Source organism: Camelina sativa, chromosome 20, assembly GCF_030686135.1.
Source record: "Camelina sativa cultivar CO46 ecotype springtype chromosome 20, ASM3068613v1".
In the NCBI taxonomy this organism is placed as follows: domain Eukaryota; kingdom Viridiplantae; phylum Streptophyta; class Magnoliopsida; order Brassicales; family Brassicaceae; genus Camelina; species Camelina sativa.
In genome coordinates, this window is record NC_141899.1 from 2,022,253 (window position 1) to 2,043,274 (window position 21,022).

At 37.1% G+C, this 21,022-nt stretch overlaps 6 protein-coding genes across 7 annotated transcripts; 4 read left to right on the top strand and 2 right to left on the bottom strand.

Moving 5' to 3' along the window:
• The first annotated feature begins 939 nt into the window (after positions 1-939).
• Positions 940-4,348, top strand: LOC104768740 (DEAD-box ATP-dependent RNA helicase 18). Its single transcript, XM_010492775.3, has 11 exons — positions 940-1,302; positions 1,430-1,666; positions 1,790-2,038; positions 2,300-2,379; positions 2,452-2,557; positions 2,644-2,757; positions 2,843-2,941; positions 3,044-3,133; positions 3,226-3,332; positions 3,438-3,581; positions 3,831-4,348. Exons 1-11 carry the CDS (start codon positions 958-960, stop codon positions 4,114-4,116), a joined length of 1,857 nt encoding a protein of 618 aa, XP_010491077.1. The 5' UTR covers positions 940-957; the 3' UTR covers positions 4,117-4,348.
• A 302-nt stretch (positions 4,349-4,650) lies between these two features.
• LOC104768741 (cytosolic endo-beta-N-acetylglucosaminidase 1) lies at positions 4,651-8,292 on the top strand. Its single transcript, XM_010492776.3, has 11 exons — positions 4,651-5,302; positions 5,531-5,668; positions 5,783-5,892; positions 5,980-6,091; positions 6,184-6,291; positions 6,397-6,509; positions 6,585-6,666; positions 6,770-6,850; positions 6,974-7,029; positions 7,131-7,266; positions 7,404-8,292. Exons 1-11 carry the CDS (start codon positions 4,922-4,924, stop codon positions 8,130-8,132), a joined length of 2,046 nt encoding a protein of 681 aa, XP_010491078.1. The 5' UTR covers positions 4,651-4,921; the 3' UTR covers positions 8,133-8,292.
• Positions 8,293-9,613: 1,321 nt separating this feature from the next.
• On the bottom strand, positions 9,614-10,280 carry LOC147918400 (uncharacterized). The gene is made up of 2 exons (XM_087504785.1): positions 10,066-10,280; positions 9,614-9,973 (listed from the first exon to the last, which is right to left on the bottom strand). Exons 1-2 carry the CDS (start codon positions 10,156-10,158, stop codon positions 9,638-9,640), a joined length of 429 nt encoding a protein of 142 aa, XP_087360911.1. The 5' UTR covers positions 10,159-10,280; the 3' UTR covers positions 9,614-9,637.
• Positions 10,281-11,599: 1,319 nt separating this feature from the next.
• LOC104768743 (eukaryotic translation initiation factor 2 subunit alpha-like) lies at positions 11,600-14,019 on the top strand. Its single transcript, XM_010492778.2, has 7 exons — positions 11,600-12,218; positions 12,643-12,699; positions 12,791-12,877; positions 12,962-13,108; positions 13,204-13,308; positions 13,528-13,626; positions 13,724-14,019. Exons 1-7 carry the CDS (start codon positions 11,835-11,837, stop codon positions 13,877-13,879), a joined length of 1,035 nt encoding a protein of 344 aa, XP_010491080.1. The 5' UTR covers positions 11,600-11,834; the 3' UTR covers positions 13,880-14,019.
• LOC104768742 (peptide-N4-(N-acetyl-beta-glucosaminyl)asparagine amidase A-like) lies at positions 13,928-15,832 on the bottom strand. The gene has a single exon (XM_010492777.3). The coding sequence runs from the start codon at positions 15,830-15,832 to the stop codon at positions 14,036-14,038; it is 1,797 nt and encodes a 598-aa protein (XP_010491079.2). The 3' UTR covers positions 13,928-14,035.
• On the top strand, positions 15,348-20,974 carry LOC104772128 (sister chromatid cohesion 1 protein 1-like). Of its 2 annotated transcripts, XM_087504678.1 has the most exons (20): positions 15,348-16,438; positions 16,656-16,724; positions 16,842-16,900; positions 16,985-17,029; positions 17,150-17,169; positions 17,270-17,346; positions 17,474-17,591; positions 18,062-18,128; positions 18,218-18,296; positions 18,484-18,608; positions 18,832-18,920; positions 18,993-19,142; positions 19,222-19,375; positions 19,454-19,536; positions 19,633-19,804; positions 19,899-19,980; positions 20,088-20,227; positions 20,313-20,397; positions 20,468-20,580; positions 20,670-20,974. In XM_087504678.1, the coding sequence occupies exons 1-20, from the start codon at positions 16,386-16,388 to the stop codon at positions 20,750-20,752; spliced, it is 1,863 nt and encodes a 620-aa protein (XP_087360804.1). In that variant the 5' UTR covers positions 15,348-16,385; the 3' UTR covers positions 20,753-20,974. The 2 variants fall into 2 exon arrangements, with proteins under 2 accessions (XP_087360804.1, XP_087360805.1); XM_087504679.1 differs by lacking the exons at positions 15,348-16,438; positions 16,656-16,724; positions 16,842-16,900; ... (2 more) ...; positions 17,270-17,346; positions 17,474-17,591 and adding an exon at positions 17,831-17,968.
• Positions 20,975-21,022: the final 48 nt, after the last annotated feature.

Here is a 21,022-nt window from a genome sequence, read left to right on the forward strand (position 1 = left end):
AAGAAAGTCTTAAAAGGACATGCAATTAAAATTTAGCTGGAAACGCGTTGCAACTTGCTAGTTTTTTTCCCCCTAGTGGGAAATGATACAACGAACCCCCTATGCCGGTCTTTATGAGTTTATATTTCTTTTTCATCCAATCCCCTTTTTAATAATCATACAAAGGATTTTGATAAATCAAAATCTTGTCAAAAGAGTATATATATTTCTGCCTTGTTCAACTTACATATGCTACCTGATTTAGATTCATATTATAATCAAGCATGCAATATATTATGTTACTACGCCATAAATTCTGACTAATGTTTATTTTTACATCCTAATATTTCATAGAAAGAACAAAAAAAAAAAAAAACTATTGTTATTTGGAACAAAACTATCTTTCTTTACAGTATAGTGTCCCATTTATTTATTTATTTTTTGTTTGGTAAAACATCTTTTTTTATTTGGAACAAATTAATATTGACATAACAATATTTTTGCTAGTCCATTATCGTGTCACCGTCGGGATTCAAATCCGCATATTGCATGTTGTTGTTGAAAAATAACCTAGAAACACTAATGGTTTACATTTTTTATTCTTTGGTTTTCAAAAGTGCTTACAAAATAAAAGTCTTGTTTTCATAATACTTCTAAATGTGGATATGTAAAGTTGTAAACTATCATGCGACATCATACAAATTATTCATGACATTTTATTTTGTCCCCTAATTAGTAATGACTGATGACTGCTTATAAGATACTTCACATGTCTCTAATTATATGTGTTATAGTTAAGTGCTTAATAATAATCGTAAGAATTTTCAGGTATTATTGTAAGTGCTAAGGCCCAATAATTACCTAAAATAAATGGGCCGAGAGATACATTTGTTATTTTGTCTCGCAATTGGTCACCGGTTCAGTACTTAATTTTGTGTCGTAAAATTCCAACATAAACGAACCGAAACGCTGCGTTTGATGTTTGGCTTATATAACAAAAGGTCACCGACCCCTAAAGCGGGAAGTGAGAGACAAGAAACAGCGGCGGCCGTCATGGATTCGTCGGCGAACACAAACAAAGCTTTAACGGAGACGCGTTTTTCCGACCTAGAACCTCCACTCTCCGGAGATATCATTGAGGCGCTTAGTCAATCTAATTTCGAGTTCTGCACTCCGGTTCAAGCCGCCACGATTCCTTTACTCTGCCGTTACAAGGATGTCGCCGTCGACGCTGCCACTGGTTCTGGAAAAACCCTAGCTTTCGTCCTCCCACTCGTTGAAATCCTCCGTAAATCCACCTCATACCCTCCGAAGCCTCACCAGGTAAAGATAATCTGGAAATTTAGGATTTTTATGGTACAAGTTCAATCTTTGATTTTTGAATTGTGAGGTTTGTGGAGTTTGATATTTATGTTTTAGGTTTGATGCTTATTGAAATTGGATTATACAGGTCATGGGGGTTATTATATCGCCAACGAGAGAGCTATCAACGCAGATATATAATGTGGCACAGCCATTTGTTTCCACTTTGGCAAATGTGAACTCTGTGTTACTTGTTGGAGGCCGAGAGGTGAGAGCTGACGTTAAGATTATTGAAGAAGAAGGATGCAATCTCTTGATTGGTACACCTGGAAGGCTTTCAGATATAATGGAACGACTGGAGATTCTTGATTTTCGAAATCTTGAGGTAGTTTTAAATGGATGTTGTTTTTCATATATAGCTGGATTTGGTTATGATGCTTTAACCACTTGAAAGTTTAGATTGTTACTTTGTAGTTTGATAACTAGGTGAATCTTTTTGCATATGTAGATTCTTATTTTGGATGAGGCAGATAGACTTTTGGAGATGGGGTTCCAGAAGCAGGTGAATTACATTATCTCACGCTTGCCAAAGCAGAGGAGGACTGGCCTCTTTTCAGCTACACAAACAGAGGGTGTTGAAGAGCTCGCCAAGGCTGGGCTTAGGAACCCTGTGAGAGTTGAAGTTCGAGCTGAGTCGAAGTCGGAATCATCCCAGCAATTGACAAACTCGAGAACCCCTTCTGGTCTTCATCTTGAGGTATTATGAGTTCAATGTATAAATATGTAAATATATTTTCAAAGTGGTAAGTTATCTTGTCGTATCATTATTGTGAGTTTGTGACCTGATTAATGGAAAAATATTCTTCTATTTGTAAGGATCCTGTAGTTTTAACGATTCTCTTGGTAGCTCTCATTGTACTCCCTTCTCTTGCTTGATAGCAAGTTTGCTGCGATTATTTTGTCTTTACATTTCCTATTTATGCGTTGCTTAGCCGTTTATTTCTCCTTGTCTCTACAGTATATGGAATGCGAAGCAGATAAGAAATCATCACAACTAGTGGATCTGCTCATCAAGAACAGTAATAAAAAGCTTATGGTGTAAGTTTATAGTATTTCACACAGACTTAAAAACTATAATATCCTTATAATTAAGTCTAAGTAACTCTGCAGATTCTTCATGACTTGTGCTTCTGTTGATTACTGGGGATTCGTACTTTCAAAAATTCCTACCCTGAAGTCCATATCTTTAATTCCAATCCATGGAGATATGAAGCAAGTAAGTTACCGTGATACGTTTTAATTTTCCATATCACCTCATTGCCTGTTTTATTAAAGGTTTTGATGAAATATGTAAAACATCAGAATGCAAGAGACAAGGCATTAGCTTCATTTACTAAAGCATCAAGCGGTGCTCTTCTGTGCACAGATGTTGCTGCACGTGGGCTTGATATACCAGGCATTGATTACGTAGTTCAGGTAGATTCCATAATGTTTGTTTCCATTGTTATGCCATATTTCGTTGCAATATATATGATTCAAAGGTTCGAACATGTTCATGCAGTATGATCCCCCACAAGACCCAAATATGTTCAACCATAGGGCCGGAAGAACTGCAAGATTGGGGAGACAAGGGAGGGCTATTGTGTTTTTACTTCCCAGGGTTTGGCTTTGATCACTTTATCTTCTCTTTTACCCGATTTTTTTTCCATAGTTACATCGTATAGCATGAAAAGCTGAAAGGTTCACTTGCATATGTGTGTAGGAGGAAGCCTATGTAGAGTTTATGCGCATAAGAAGAGTCCCTCTGGAAGAGAGGAAATGCTCTGAGGACGCATCCGATGTCATCCCGATTGTAAGAAAACCTCTGTGCCTCTCTCTCTCTCTCCCTCTCCCTCTCCCTCTGTGTCAGTCACAGTGCTTACTAATCGCTACAAACGTGTTCAGATACGTTCGGCTGCCATGAAGGACCGGGCAGTGTTGGAGAAGGGATTAAAGGCATTTGTTTCCTTTGTCCGTGCTTATAAGGAACATCACTGCTCTTTCATCTTCAGGTTCATTCATGAGGCTCAGTCGTTTTTTCTGTTTCTACAAATCCATTCTTGATCTATAACTTTTCTAATGGGAAAGTTTCTTTCTTTTTTGGTCCTAACTTACAGATGGAAAGAACTTGAGATCGGAAAGTTAGCCATGGGATATGGCCTCTTGTATCTTCCTTCCATGTCTGAAATTAAACAACACAGACTTTCTAGTGAGGGTTTCACACCCGTTGAAGGCGTCAAGTTTGAAGACATAAGATTCACGTAATTTTTTCTACCAAAATCCCTAAACGTTTATAATATGAATCCGCTTTCTCCTGTTACCCTAGTTTCTGAGACACCGAAAGACAAAAACTTGATACAGTACAATGACCATGTTTAGATTTAGAGCAAATAAGCGTTTGTAGTCTGGAGTCTTTGTCCATTCTTAGGTCTAGTGTTTCCAGGAATCATATGCTTTCTGAGTTGATGAGTAGGCATTTCTCTAAACCTGAATGTTTTGAATCAACGCAGGGACAAATCTCGGGAGAAACAAAGGCAGCAAAACGTAAAAGCAAGGAAAGAGAAACGGCAAGAAGAGAAAAAAGAGAAAGGCAAGAGAAAAAGGGTTGATGGTACTGCTACTAATGATCCTAAGAAAGCGTCGAGGAAGCTAACGGGGAAGCAAAGACAAACTATTCAAACTGCTGAAGATGAAGAAGAGATGGATCGAGATTACCGGTCACTGATAAAACTAAAGAAAGGGTTAATTAAAGAAGATGAATATGCAAGACTTACAGGAGAGGATGATTTATTCTGAAGAGAAGAAACAAAACCTGCATAATGCTTGAATCATTAGCAGAGATGGACTAAGGTTAGTTTCTGTACTCTCATATGTGTTAGTTAAAAAGAAAGAGTCATGTTTTGTGGGCATAGCTTTTGATTTTGTTTTTTTGAGAATTACACTGGATCATGTGTTTTGTTTGTTCTAATTTTTGAAATGTATTCTAAAGATCTTGAGTCTTGACCATCAGAAGAGACCTTTTAATCCAGTGATATTTTGTCTGTTTGGATTAAAAGAGATAGGATCAATTTTATGATTAGAATACACACTCTCATACTTTAATCAAACCTAACATTAATAAAACGAGTAGAAAACTGTAAAATATATAGACTTTTTTATTCGAATAAAATCGAATCGAATCAAATAATTTACCAACTGCACAACTTCCTAGTTTACTGTGCCATCCATAATTAAACAACGACCATCACTATCCACGACATGGCATCATCAGTAAATATATTTTCAGACAAAACAAAAATAAAATAAAAACCACGAAGTTTCCATACACATACACAATCTCTCTGTAACACCACCATCCTCTTCGTCTTTAGCCGTTGACTGACTCGTTTTAAAAGAAAGAGGAAAACGTGAAAAAGGAGAAAAATCGTACCGTGAGCAGTAGTAGTGACAAACACGTGAACAGTTTTTTGTCTGTTACTTAGTTTTGTTATTGTCGTAGGGCCATCGAATACACTATATAACACAGTCTCTGTAACACCATCGTCTTCGTCTTTTGTCGAACTCTTTCTCTCTCTCTCTTTCTCTCTCCCGTGAAGCAGTGATGTCGAAATCCACGTTAGTGGCAGTACCACCTCCACCATTCGATCCAACTAAGCCATCAACACCCATCTCTTTCCCAATCAAGACTCTTCAAGACTTGAAGTCTCGCTCTTACTTTGACTCTTATCATTTCTCCTTTAACCGTTCCTCCGTCCCTCTCCGCCGCAACACCGGCGCCTTGCCTGATCGATCTAGGATCTTGGTTTGTCATGACATGAAAGGAGGCTACGTCGACGACAAGTGGGTTCAAGGATGTGGAAACAACGCTGGTTACGCGATCTGGCATTGGTATTTGATGGACGTTTTCGTTTACTTCGCACACTCGCTTGTGACTCTGCCTCCTCCTTGCTGGACCAATACTGCTCACAGACATGGCGTCAAGGTCAGTCAACGTGTTGACTTTTCAAAGTCTGGTTTTATATTTGAACTGCGTGCATCAGCATTAAGGGGTCCAGCAAGATGGTTTTTTTTGAACTTTGAATAGAGACTAAATGAATAAGATGATGGAGAGTTTGGTTGTCTTAGTTCATGGAGGCAGAGAAATACATTTCATGGTTTTTATAAGGAATGATTCACTTTTCTTGTTTGTGTGTTTTATGGAAAACTTAAGGTATTGGGGACTTTCATAACAGAATGGGAAGAAGGCAAAGCTATATGCAGAGAGATGTTGGCGACAAAGGAGTCTGCGCAGATGTATGCAGAGCGTTTGGCAGAACTTGCTGCTGCTCTTGGATTTGATGGCTGGCTGGTGAGTTTCTTTGTTGTTGCTATATATAGATTTGTTTGTTCTATTGTGCTGAATCATTTAAACAATGTGAACAACATATCTGGAGAAGTTGACCTTATGAATTGTTACTTGCAGATAAATATTGAGAATGCAATAGATATAGTTCAAATTCCAAATTTAATGGTTTTTGTAAGCCATTTAACAAAAGTCATGCACTCATCTGTACCTGGAGGTTTAGTCATATGGTGAGTGTTGAGAAGCCTTTTCTTCGTCAAATTCACTCTTTTTGTCTCACTGATCCTTTTTGATTTTACTTTTTTTCTTTCTTGCAGGTATGATAGTGTCACGATTCATGGTCATCTTGCTTGGCAAAATCAGTTGAATGACAATAATAAACCTTTCTTTGATATTTGTGATGGACTATTCGCGAACTATTCATGGCAGGTATGCAATTTCACTTCATTATTCACTCTCTTTTATTGATCTTCATTCCTTCTATATGTTTTGATTGTGATGTGAGTATGCATCTCTTTCAGGAGAACTTTCCCAAAGCATCAGCTGAAGTTGCCGGTGATAGGAAATATGATGTCTATATGGGAATAGATGTTTTTGGCCGGGGCACTTATGGTGGTGGGCAATGGACTGTATGTAACTTAATTAATCCTTACAACATCATTCAACCAGTAATCTGCAATGTTCAAGCTGCATATAAAGTTTTTTTTACCTTGTTTAAAACATTTTAACTGTAGACAAATGTTGCCCTTGATGTGCTGAAGAGAGACAATGTATCAGCTGCCATATTTGCTCCTGGATGGGTATACGAATCCGAGCAACCACCCGATTTCTACACTGCACAGAATAAGTAATGCTTACAAATACGATGGTAATTACAAGAATATGTGCAATCTTATCATCATCATATGTTATATGTTTTTAGATGGTGGTCACTTGTTGAGAAGTCATGGGAAATAGGTCAAACATATCCGCAAGTCCTACCTTTCTACGCAGATTTTGATTTGGTGAAGTGAAAACTCTGTTTTCCAGTGAATAGATGCAAATGACTAATAGTTATTCTCTGTTTTCACAAGTTTTGAAACTCTCTTCTCTTGGTTAATCATATAGGGCCTTGGTTCCCATATTTCTCTTGGAGGTCAAACATTATCAGACGCTCCCTGGTACAATATTTCATGCCAGAATCTGCAGGTGTAGTGGTCACTCATTGTTCTAGATTTTTTAATTGTATTATAACTCTTTTCCCTTTCTGTCACATTCTTTATCTGTACTTATATGCATATGCCAATTTGATCTTGTTTTCTACTGTGATAGCCGCTCCTAGAATTTCATGAAGGAAGCAATTCAGATATCATGCAAGTCACTGTTGAGTAAGTTCTGACCCTAACACTAGCCTCATATTTGATTTTCGTTAAGCCAATAAAAGAAAGGAAAATTTGACATCTAACAATAAAGAACACAAATATGGTAGTGGTAGAGAAGCATCTTACAATGGAGGAGGGAACGTCTGTTTCAGAGGAAAACTAAAGAGAAATGAACAATACACAGCAAGACTCTTCAAACCTCAGCTTCAGCTTTCTGCTACTCCCATCTCAATCTCATTTTCTGTAAGTTTCTGCTCCTCATACCAAAGCCACAGATGCGTCACATTTTCCATTAAGACGACAAGAGCTCTGCCTCCTCATATTTATAATATATTTCAATATTATAAGTTTGTTGGCTGATGTAATTTGGACTGGTGCAGGTGAAGTCAGATACAAGATCCGAGCTAAGCATTCTGCTACAATTTTTGTCTCCTTCAAATGAGACAAAGTCCTTACTTATGGCGCCAAATGATTCCATCAGCAGAGTTGGCAACATGTTCTTGCCATGTCACCTCACATCAACACAGACCAAATCTGATTGGACGGTGCATGAAACAAACCTTGTTCTGGATGGGTACACACTGACTGAGATCTCTGCCTTCTGCTCCACGCCAGATGATCTCACAGAAAAGGCAAACACACTAGAGTATTTTGCATTGCTTGGACATATCTCCATCAAGCGCCAGCAAAAAACCAAGCTTTTTCCTTTGGCGTCATCATGGGTTATCGAGGCTCATGATGTAAAGATTGTACGGGGTGGTTCTGGCTCCAAGACCTTGAGTTGTAAGCTCCAATGGAGATTGAAGTACCCTAAAGAAGATTTTGCCTTTACAAGGTACAATGTGTATGCAGAGGATCTGAAATCGAGTGATTACAGGCCAAGCAAGGTTATGGAAGAACCGAGAAGCGAGAAAGTGTTTCTCGGAACAGCTCATGTTAATGCTTATTATGTCTCTGAGCTGGTCGTTGGATCAGATGTGAAGGGAGTCCAGTTTGTAGTTCAACCTTGCGGTGAAGATGGTACATGGCAGGAGCTGGATGCTTCCCCAAACCTTCTGGTTGAGATAGAACGTCCGAGTTCGAAGCTTTGTTGTTGTGGGTTGCTTTGAGTTATGGTTCGTTTCCAAACTCGCGATCCCTGCTATCTAATAAGAGCATTGATTGTTTAGTCAGTGTGAATTATATGAACCTTACAATAATGAAGCTATATACCGTGTTTATAATTAGTATTAACTATATCATACGGTATCATACAAATTATTCATGACATTTTTCGTTTGTCTCCAAATTAGTGGTGAGATACTTCAAATTATGTGTTAGTTTTTTTTTCTTTAACTTTAGGGAAAGATTACAAATGTATCAATGAAAACCATACAATCAAAACTTAAATTTAGCGTATCTTAATGATGATTTGTTCTGCCTAGAACATAGTCACATGTCTTCTCTCTAAGCCTTTTTTGAGTTTGATGATAGAAGGCTTGCATCCGACTTTTGTCTGAAACATTATCTTCTATAAGATGGAAGAAAAGACTGAGGCTTCGATTCTACATAGTGAGAACTTTTAAAATCCTTGTAAAATAATTAATATTATTAAATGGGTGAAAATGAAATAAATTTTATTTACTAAAGAATTTAAGTTTTGTACTATAGTTATGGTACTAATCTTTCAAAAATAACTTAATTGTTTATAATATAAATTAGAGTGAGATTTAGGAAGATAATAATTAATAAATTACCATAAATTTATTAGATATGCATAGATGATAGATTGTGTTTGTATAAATCAGTTTTAGTTAAAAATAACATTTTCTAATGACATATGATATGGATATAAGAAAAAAATACCATTCCTTTAATAATATAGTAGAAATGTTTAGTTAGACTGGTAATGATTAAAAAAAATATGAAAGAAAAGATAATTTTTTTTCTCAAGTGAAAAGATAAATTTGTAAATTAATTTGAGACCTATTTCCACAATGAGAGAGAAATTTCCCAGTTTATGGTCCCTGTCAAAGCTACTTCCACATTTTTTTATAATTATACTATTTAGGACGATAATAATTAATAATTTACCATAAATATATTAGATATGCATAGATGATAGATTGTGTTTGTATAAATTAGTTTTAGGCAAAGATAACATTTTCTAATGACATATGATGTACATATAAGAAAATTTACCATTACTTTACTAATATAGTAGAATGTTTTGTTAGATTAGTAATGATTAAAATAATATGAATGAAAAGATAATTTTGTAAATTAACAAACAAACAAAGAGGATAAACAATATTTTGTTTGTAAAAAGATGGTTTGAGGTATGCAAGTGCTACCAGTAGTATATAAATACGCAACAAATTTACATTATAATTAAGGTGCCGGTTTTGATTCCACCTAGTGTCAATTCGCTTTATGCCATCACTAATAATTTTGCTATGTTTAGTAAGAGATTATTTTTTTCCTACGTTTTTAGATTAGTAATAGATAATTTTTTTTTGGAAATGTTTTTAGCAAATTTTGAAAATCCTAAAATTCAAATACAAAATAAACCAAAAAGTCATACTTTTTTATCACTAGCTGTGACATCCTCCAGTGCAGAGACTTCAGTTATTGCTTATGCTTCTTCTTCTTCAGCACTCCTCCAAAGTAGTCTCATCGGACTACTAAAAGATCCTTGATACTTCAAGTGTGATGCAGTCACTCGGGTGAGGTCTACCCATCCTTGTTGGGCAGCAAATTGGAAGCTCTCGATTTTGTGGCCTCTGTCAGCAGAATAGTCTCTGGCCAAAAACAGCAAGAAGGCCTCTGGATCATCTTTAAATGGTTCTCGTAGGTGTATCCATTGTGAAACAAGGCAGGTGGAATTTCTGGTCCACTCTGAAAGAGGGAGACCATCCTTGGAGATTCTTGTGTAATACTTCAAGGTCTTTTGGACAGTAGCATCATCATCCTGTAAGATGAAAAAATAGTTAGAATGCATAGAAAGTTCCTATTCCTATTATAATAAAACTAGAAAATAATAAAATGGAAATGGATACATACCACAAGCTGAGAAGTGTGATTATGTTCTAGGCAGAACAAATCCTCCTCAACATAGGCCCCCTCGTAAATCTCTTCAGATATTGCATCTGACATAAATGTTGTTTTTATGTCATCATCCTACATGATAAACAAACACATCATCATCATCATCATCCTTTGATAGTTCTTCAAATTTGAGAGTTATGCTACAAATCCAATAGGGAAAATTGCATAGTAATGGTACCAATCTTATTAAAATAATTAATATTATTAAATGGGTGAAAATGAAAATAAATTTTATTTACTAAAGAATTTAATTTTTGTACTATAGTAATGGTACTAATCTTTCAAAAATAACTTAATTGTTTATAATATTAGGAAGATAATAATTAAAAAATTACCATAAATTTATTAGATATGCGTAGATGATAGATTGTGTTTGTATAAATCAGTTTTAGTCAAAAATAAAATTTTTAATGACGTATGATATGAAAACAATAAAAAGTTATCATTCCTTTAATAATATAGTAGAAATGTTTGGTTAGATTAGTAATGATTAAAAAAATATGAATGAAAAGATAATTATTTTTCCCAACTGAAAAGATAATTTTGTAAATTAATCTGAGATCTATTACCACAATAAGAGAGAAATGTCCCAGTTTATGGTCACTGTCAAAGCTACTTCCACATTTTATATATAATAATACTATTTAGGAAGATTATAATTAATAATTTACCATAAATATATTAGATGTGCATAGATGATAGACTGTGTTTGTATAAATTAGTTTTAGGCAAAAATAACATTTTCTTATGACATATGATGTAAATATAAGAAAATTTACCATTCCTTTACTAATATAGTAGAAATGTTTTGTTAGATTAGTAATGATTAGAAAATATGAATGAAAAAATAATTTTGTAAATTAACAAACAAACAAACAAAGAGGATAAACAATATTTTGTTGGATTAGTAATGATTTTTTTTTTGCAAATGTTGTGCACACACATGATGGTTGAGGTATGCAAGTGCTCCTAATAGTGTATAAATACGCGACAAATTTACATTAATCAAAAGAAGTTTTGGTGGCAAGATGGTTTACAAATTTACATTAATCAAAACATTTCTACTATATTAGTAAAGGAATGGTAAATTTTCTTATATTTACATCATATGTCATAAGAAAATGTTATTTTTGCCTATCATCTATGCACATCTAATATTTTTATGGTAAATTATTAATTATAATCTTGCTTATTTTTAAAATCATAGAAAATTAGAAATGAAAAATAAAGGATTCTATAAGAGATTGTTTAGGAAATTATTTTAAATCTTGCTGATTTGTGTTTACTTATCTTGTAAAATCTTTCATAAAATTTTTCCATTTGGTGAAAGAGTTTTCGTTACTTTTGTTATGAAGTAAATGATATAAAATCCGAAACCAATAACACAAAATTTGAATTCATTAACAATCCGAGATTTTTTTTGTTTTAATTAAATAACATAAAACTTTTAATGACTATATAAGAGTCTTAATCCAATAACACTAAATTTATCAAAATTTTAGATAACTTTTTACCAATCCACAAACAATAACACCACATTTTTAAAGAGTTTTGATTAAATAACAACATATTTTACACGTAACTTTTTAAAGTGATTAAAATTATTTCTAAATCCTAAACCACTAACCCCTCAAACTCAATTTCGCGACTCTTGTTAAGAAACTCTTCCTCTCTGTAATTTTCGGACTTCTCTCCCAAAATATTTTCTCGAGAATCTCAAAACCATGGCGAATTCTGCACCGAATCTGGAATGTCGTATGTACGAATCCAAATACCCGGAGGTAGACATGGCGGTGATGATTCAGGTGAAGAACATCGCCGACATGGGAGCTTACGTCTCTCTCCTTGAGTACAACGACATCGAAGGAATGATCCTCTTATCTGAGCTCTCTCGTCGTCGCATTCGTAGTATCAGTAGCTTAATCAAGGTCGGTCGCATCGAGCCTTTTATGGTCCTTCGTGTCGATAACGAGAGAGGTTTTATCGATCTTAGTAAGCGTAGGGTTAGTGAAGAGGACATACAGACTTGTGAGGAGAGGTATAATAAGAGCAAGCTTGTTCACTCTATCATGCGTCATGTTGCCGAGACTGTTGGTGTCGATTTGGAGGTATATTGATTTTGATTTTTTAGCGACTCTTCTCGATCAAGGAGCTTCGATTTTGTTTACTTGATTTGGAATGATAAGCTGAACTTGTTAGTTCTTGGATTTTAGTTAGGATAACTTTGATGGAGATTAAGATTATATGAATTTGTGTTTCCAATGATTTCTTCTAGCCAATATGTTCTGGAGATGACTACAAATCAAATTTTCGCCATTGTTGATGTGATAAACTGATAATGTTAAAGCTTACACTATGGCCATGAAATCAATTTCTGTAAAGTTTCAATCTAGTGGTCGTTTTCAATGTTCTAGCTTGATCTGTATCTTGTTGTTTTCTTCTTGAATTGAAACAAGGTCCAGTTATGCGTATCATTTTCCACTTTTCTCTTTTGGTTTCCAGTTTGTGAGAAAAAATCTTCGTTTTTTGTAGGAGCTATACGTAAACATCGGCTGGCCATTGTATAAGAAGCATGGACATGCTTTTGAGGTAATAGTTCCGAAGCTTTTGTTAACTAAACGGCTCATTGTTGCTTATATGAACTGTTGTGATAGTGTGTACTTTGGACTCTGTTGTTTAGGCTTTCAAAATTGTTGTCACTGATCCTGATTCAGTTTTCAATGGTCTTACCCGAGAAGTTAAAGAAACAGGACCTGATGGTGTGGAGGTAACACTATATGCCTTAAACAACCTTCCTTGTCATTGTTTTAGTTTGATCCATGGAGACTTATCCTATTTTTTTTTTTTAAAGGTGACCAAAGTCGTTCCAGCTGTGACTGAAGAATTGAAAGATGCGTTTGTTAAGAACATTAAGAGGAGAATGACACCACAGCCAATGAAGATCCGTGCTGATATCGAATTGAAGTGTTTTCAGTTTGATGGAGTTCTACACATCAAGGTCAGTCTTTTCTATTTCTTATCTTTTGATTTTAAGATGAGTTTTCTACTTGCTAGCATAAGTTGTCTGGCAATAATAATAGTATGATTTTTCAGGAAGCCATGAAGAAGGCAGAGGCTGAAGGTTGTGATGATTGTCCTGTCAAAATCAAGCTTGTTGCACCACCACTCTATGTACTTACAACGCAAACCCTTGACAAGGTATGTTTATGTTGTTGGGTTTGTCCCTTGTTTAAACGTGGAGAAGGGTTTAAAATACATTGAGGTTTACACTGTAACATCACCATAAATCCTTACACATATTCATTCAACTCTTCCGCGCAACCATCATGAATAACTGCAGTTCAATATGAGTTTTACAACCTAATGTTTCAGTAAAACTCTTGGTCACCCTGACACTTTATTTATCTGATTGAGTAGGAAAAAGGAATAGTAACTCTGAATAAAGCAATTGAAGCATGCATTACTGCAATAGAGAAACAAAAGGGGAAACTTGTTGTTAAAGAAGGTGCTCGTGCGGTAAGTCTTACATCCTTTTTCTGTGACAAGCTGAATTTACTACTTCAATCACTCATTTTATTCGGTCCATGACCTTAATGTGCTACAACATTTGTAGGTGAGTGAACGCGATGATAAATTGCTTGCTGAGCACATGGCTAAGCTTAGAATGGATAATGAAGAACTCAGTGGAGATGAGGGAAGCGAAGATGAAGAAGAAGACACTGGAATGGGAGAAGTCGATATCAATGGAGGTAGCGGGATAATTGAATGAACAAAAGCAAAAGCATTGTAACTACGGTTTCTGCTTTAGATCCTACAATTTTGTTTCCTTTTGCGCAAAAACAGTTGTTTCCTTTGACCCTGAACATGCTTAGTAGTACAAGTATCTATTATACAAGACAGTGTTTCATCTTTGATTTCACAATGGTTATGATAAGCTGGTGAATGTGTTGTCTTCTGAGGATGAAGACGAAGTGCAAGAATCAGATGAACTGTCTTGGGCAATCTCTCCATTGGCCGCAACGATTGTGTGGGAATAACAGCTGAATTCATCGATGTAGCTAAGCCTCTGTCTTGTGCTTGCTTCACCGGCCAAGACATTGTGATCTTCCACCTCCATCCAACCCTCCGAGTCTTGTCTGTTGAAAACTTGGGTCAAAGCCTCTCCATCTGAATGAGTCTCATTCAAGGCGTGTGAAACATTGGTCACGAGCATATATCTATCCTTGTCATTGGTTAACCCTCTAAGAGTAGAAGTGATCACCGTGAGAGGATATGTTCGCTGGTGCACGACTCGGTTCACTGGATTACCCGTATCAGAAGTCACCTCCACGATGCGTTTGGTCTCCACCCTCTGCTCAACCCTCTTGTATGTTCCGTTTCCCTCGAACCTCACCAAGCTGCCAATCTTAAACATGCTCTTGACCATGGTGGTCAGATTATCTTTACTTGATCTAGCCCAGCCATCATATTCACTATGAACCTCTGCTTCAACCCTAAACGACCCATCAAGCTGTTCAAACTCTTCTTGTCTCACCATGCAACGACTTGGGCTATCGTAGAATCTAGACCCAGCTTCAACATTCAAAGACCCGTGATCTAACCAGAGGTGCAAATTAGCGTCCACAAGCCAGTACGATATCCCATCACTGATCCCAAGTGCAAACTCATGAGACTTTCCATCTAAAAGCAAACTGAGAAATGGCGTCAAGTCCATGTCATAGGAAGGTAGATTGAATGCACCAATTGCAACAACTGGTTCCCAGAACAAGGGATTGGTTCCACCTGTAAAGATTACCGGGAATGGCACCTCGGATCCCACATATCTCCCATCTATCTTAACAAAAACTTCCCGGTATGCACCATTGCCACGCCCGGTTACTAAATTATTCGTTCTGATGTAAGAGGTTGGCGGGTTTGAATACCAGAACTCATCGTCTCCATGGAACGATACATATAGTTCCAGCACAATCCGACGAGTGTTTGACGGCATTTGAATTCGTTTCGAGTATGTTTCTGCAGAGTTGTCGATCATGAACCAGAAACCTCTGTTCCCTTCGTCACAAACCGGAATTATCAAATCCGCAGGGGTTTTGTCACTTCTCTGTGATTCCACAAACCCTAATCTGCTATTAACTTTCAAATTTGACGCAATAGGATTGAATTCGTAGAAGATGAGAGTGACATTGATATGATAGATGCCTGTGTAAACATCGTTGACTATGTTCTCGAGCATCATTGTGACATTTAAATCAGCTCTCATAAAGAGCGAGGAATACCTAGAGACGTCTTTCCGAACATTCCAGAAGATTCCCGATGGACTCGGCTCCGCTGTACTGGTGCGGAGTAACTCCACCCCGCCGAGCCACAAGGCGGAGATACGGTCGTACTGATCGCCACTCGAGGCGGCGCGTAGGTCAAGTACAACATAAGACCACGGCGGCGATGTACAGCCGGAAGGTGGAGTGTATGGAGCTGTAAAGGGAGGTCCGTTGATGGTGTTAGCGAATGAGTGGCGGAGGAGGACGTGAGAACAAGACGGCGTTAGGTGATCGGACGGTAGGGGAAGCCTGAGCTCCTCGTACTCTTGAGGCTCGTCCGGTGATCGGAGATAAGTCGAAGTCGATTTGAGAAATCGATCCGGTGAAGAAGGAAGAGAAACGACAGTAGCAGTGAGAAAAGCAAGTGTGACGAAGAACTTAACGGCGTCGTTTTGGCTGATCATATCTTCTGAGTTTTTTTAATTGTCCGAGCTCTCGCCGATGAAGAGACTGAAGAGAGAGTGAAGGGCAAACATCAGAGCGTTTTCAGTTTTCTAAGAAACGACTACGTGTCGTTTTTCATATTGCAAAATGGCAGGCAGTAGTAGGAAAATGTGAGACTGGGGAGAGAGTTTGATAGTGACAGTGTGGGGTCCTCCTTGCTGCGGTAACGGAATTCAAAAGTTTTTTCTAGCGTCACTTGTGGTTACTTATAATCCGTGTACGTGTCACACTATGAGAGGGTTACTGGTGAAACTTTCGTCACTGTCATTTATCTTTAGCCATATTTCTTGACATGTTCACTCGTCCTCTCCCAGCACTGCGAGTTTTCCCTTCTTAAAGCTCTCATGGCGGATTCATAAATCTCTATATTACAGACAACTTTACACATAAAAAAAAAAAGCGTAAAATTAAATCAGATTCAGCTTCTGCTCCACGCAAATATATGCTTCTCTTTCTCTTTTTTGTTCTTCCTGAGTTTGGAGTTTTTTTTTTGTTTGTTTTTGAAGTTGAATCATGTTTTATTCACATCAGCTTTTAGCTCGAAAAGCTCCGTTGGGTCAGATATGGTGAGTCGAATCTTCTCAGTTAAACGTTTTCTGATTTTTTTCATGATTTTACAACCTCTGTTTTTGTATCGGTTTTTGAAATCGGGATGGGAACTTCGTCGTCCCGATCACGCACTTGTTACTGCTTAACATCGCCACTGTGGTTTCCTGTTTGATCTCTGTGCAAGAGTTTAATCTCTCCAACCTCTGTTTTTTTTTTGTTTTTCTTCTTCTTAAGGATGGCCGCTACGTTGCACGCGAAGATCAATCGGAAGAAACTGGATAAGCTCGATATCATTCAAATCTGGTGAGCGGAGAGGAGATCTTTGTTTGTCGTTTGATTTTGTTTTTTTTTTTTGTTTCGTTTTGATTTTTTGGGTGTTCCTGCCATGAAAGCTGACGTTGATTTTTCCATTTCTCACAGCGAAGAGATTTTGAATCCGTCGGTTCCGATGGCTCTTAGACTCTCCAGTATTCTTATGGGTATGTTTCGTTTATAGAAATTTTGTTCTTCTCATTCTGGGTTTGATACTTTGATTTGATCTCAATGTTTGTCTCTTTCGTTAGGTGGAGTTGTGATCGTTTATGAGAGGAAAGTGAAGCTCCTATTCGGTACATTTCTGATTCATCTTTTTTCTTTTGAATTTCAATGTCCACTCTCCTCTTTTGGGAACTAATGAGTCATATTTGTTTTCTGGGTTTTTTTTTTTTTTCTCCATTAAATATCTTCAGATGATGTTAATCGCCTTGTGGTAATCAAATCTTCTCCGATCCTCTTTCATGTCAAAATCATATTCCGGTACTTGGTTTTCTGGGTTCTCTGTCTCACATGTGTTTGTTTATCTTTCTCAGGTTGAAATTAATGGAGCTTGGCGCACAAAAGCTGTTCCGGATCCCACTTTACTACCTAAAGGAAGAACCCATGCTAGGTATTATTACTACTATTTTCACATCAGCTTCTCATGCCATCGAAGGATTGTGAAGTAAAATCCAAAATCCAAAGAACAATGTCGTGAAGAAGAGTAGAAATGATGGTTTTGGTTTGTTTGTTTGCAGGAAAGAAGCTGTCACATTGCCTGAGAACGAAGAAGCTGATTTTGGTGATTTTGAACAGACTCGTAATGCTCCTAAATTTGGCAATTACATGGATTTTCAGCAGACTTATATTTCAATGGTAACCCTATTCGATTCCCTGTCTCTCCCAGATTGGATTGGCTTCTTTATTTCCTTTTATGTCTCACAAACGATTTTTACATTACGTACAACTTGTGGATTAGATGGCTTAAAATTTCCAGACTAAAACAATGTATAAGATATAGAAGTGGAGGAAAGAAGTTGGCGCATAAAGGGCATCTAAGACTTAGTCCAACTCAAGCATGTGGTTTATGATTAGCCTCATTTTAGTCTGCATGTGAATGTTTCTGAGAAAAATCTTGTTGGAACTTGAAGCATATGAACTCAAACCAAAATCATTTGAACATCGCTCAAGATTTAACGTGTAACCCTATGCGTTGTGGAAAAGGACAATGCACAAAAGATGCAACTGTTGATGTGAATTGATCATTTTGTAGTGTTCATCTCCTAGTAAACCAATGTGCATCTTTCGTTGAACTAATTCATTGCGTGGCTTTTATCTCTTTGCAGCGTTTGGATGAATCCAATGTTAACAATAACCCTGAGCCAGAAGATCTTGGACAGCAATTCCATCAAGGTTACTATCGTGAGCCATAACCTTCGTGAATAAACGACATGTTAATAACTTTATGCTAATACGCTCACCAATTTCTGTATCGTTCTCAGCTGATGCTGAGAATATCACACTCTTTGAGTATCATGGTTCATTCCAGACCAACAATGAAACATATGATCGTTTTGAAAGGTGAGATTTCAATCCAATAACTGTTGTCTTTGGTCTTTAATTCCCAGATTTTAAACCTTCTCCAGTAACTGTTGAAGGTGGAAGTTTGTACGGCTTCGCTATTTCTGTAATTTCTTTCATCCACCTTTCAGCAAAATTCTGGTGATGATTTTGTTCTTTTCTATTCTGCGTTTTGATGGCATCTCAGATTTGACATCGAAGGAGATGATGAAACACAGATGAACATGAACTTCAATCCAAGAGAAGGCACTGAAATACCTACAACTCTCATCCCATCACCACCTCGTCAGCAGGAGCAGGACATTCCCGAAGGTAGAGAGTTGTGTCAGTCTTTTATTCTATAATCTTGACATTTGGTTATTGTATGGGGATATGAATTTTTGAGTCAAAGATGAAAGTGTTATCTTTATGAAGCCAATAACAATGGCTTGGGCGAGTCTCCAGTATGATAATCATGTACAGTATATAACCAGGGAATAACACTGAGCTTCATGAACAGACCAGAAAAAAATTACTAATCTGTAGCCATCTGCAGGAGTCAACCCCACAAGCCCCCAGCGCCAGGAGCATGGTAGGGACGAATTTGCTGAGCAGAGGGAGGAACAAAACATACCGGACAGAGAGGTATTTGCTATTACTAGGAATACTTTCATCTAGTGAGAAAAGACATTGAGTTGGGGTTTGTTATGCATGCAGGAACAAGATATACCAAAGCCAGCAAAGAAAAGAACAAGAAAGACAGCTACTTCAGAAATGGATTATGAGCAGACTATTATTGCTGGTCATGTTTACCAGTCATGGCTCCAAGATACTTCTCACATTCTCTGTAGGGGGGAAAAGAGAAAGGTTCAGATTAGTGAACGCCTTGGCCTTTAATGTACTAATTGGTGCTCATGTTGGCCTTACATCTGGCATCTTTTTGTAGGTTCGAGGAACTATCCGGGCAGAAATGAAATTTTTCAAACGTGCGAATATGCCACCTACACTACTCCTCGAAAATCATGTGGATAGTTCTTACCCTCCTCAGCTTTACGAGCTTTGGACAAAGAGTACTCAAGTACTTAAAACCTCATCATCTGGTCTCTCTCTATCCATCACTGTTTCTTTTTATTTTAACCTTGTTGAAAGGGATCTGACATTTGGAAATGCCAATGCAGAAACTCGACACCCTGATTTCTGCGCGGAACAATCTCCAGGGTTTGTTGAGGAGAGAATGCAGAACCAGCATCAAACAAACCATGTAAGACGCGGAAGCATATTCTTTCCTGAAAATTTAGTATCTATAAGAGAAAGACACAGTTTCATATACTCTGTAACTGAGTGTGGATGTATGCAGCATCAGGGCAGTGACACAAGCTCCCAAAATCTTGGTAGTCCCGCAGAAAGACTCCGGACAATTTATACTGGGAAAGGTGCTTCAGTAGAAAGCATGATGGCTGGATCTCGAGCAAGCCCTGAAACTATTAACCGCCAGGCTGCTGATATTACTGTTACGCCATTCTATTCTGGTTAAAAGCTTCTCTATTTTATTCAGTCATCAGATCATAGTTTGGTATTGTGGAATATCTGTCGTTAGATATTTGATTTTCATGTGAATTACAGGAGACGACGTGAGATCCATGCCTAGCACACCATCCGCACGTGGAGCAGCTTCAATTAACAACATAGAGATCAGCTCTAAAAGGTAAAGAACACTTCTAAATTTCTGTGATACTAAACCCAATGGCAACTTATAAATAATTTTTGCATAGGAAGAGGATCATTAATTTCTTCTTCCGCTTACCAAATCAGTCGCAGGTCCAATTTAAAAAGGCCAAATTCCTCACCAAGAAGAGGGCTCGAACCAGTAGCGGAAGAGAGACCGTGGGATCACCATGAATATGACTTTGAGTTTTCGATTGTACCTGAAAAGCGCTTCAGAGCCGATAGCGGTAGAAGTTTTAATTGTCTTTTGATCCTAAAACTTTCAAAAGACCATCTTACACACCTTAACTTGGCTTCTTTTTTTCTTCACAGAAATACTATTTGAAACTGGATGTACAGAGACTCAAAATCCAGCGTGCAATCAATCAGACGAGAGGATAACAGATAGCATCAAAAGGTAAGTGATTCAATATTTGCCAAATCTACATACTGAGTGACAATGATGAGATGTATTAAACGAAACACAGTCATCTCAAGACACACTTTGAAACACCTGGAGCTCCTCAAGTGGAATCTCTTAACAAGCTCGCTGTTGGAATGGACAGAAACGCTGCAGCTAAACTCTTCTTTCAATCCTGTGGTACTAACTTCTTCACTTCAAATTTCACTTATATGAGCAATACAATTATTCAAAACAATACTGACCATGTATATGGTTTATATTTCCAGTGTTAGCGACTCGCGGAGTCATCAAGGTGAATCAAACACAGCCTTATGGGGACATTCTCATTGCAAGAGGACCTAACATGTAAAGTTTGATTTCTAAATTAAAAAAGGTTATTGTGGACCATGTGTTCCCTAGTTGTTTTGCTATTCGTAGAGAGAGTTCGTAGACTTCTAAAATTATAATTTAGAACCACCGTTCTTTTTACCTCTGTTTGGTCCTTTTATTATTGGTTATGACTACTTCATACATTATCATCTTAGCTTTGTCCGAAACATCTGAACTTAATTATTATAAGGTTTTTTACATATTCTTCTATTTAGTATTTTACTCGCATATAAGCAAACAATAGTTTAAT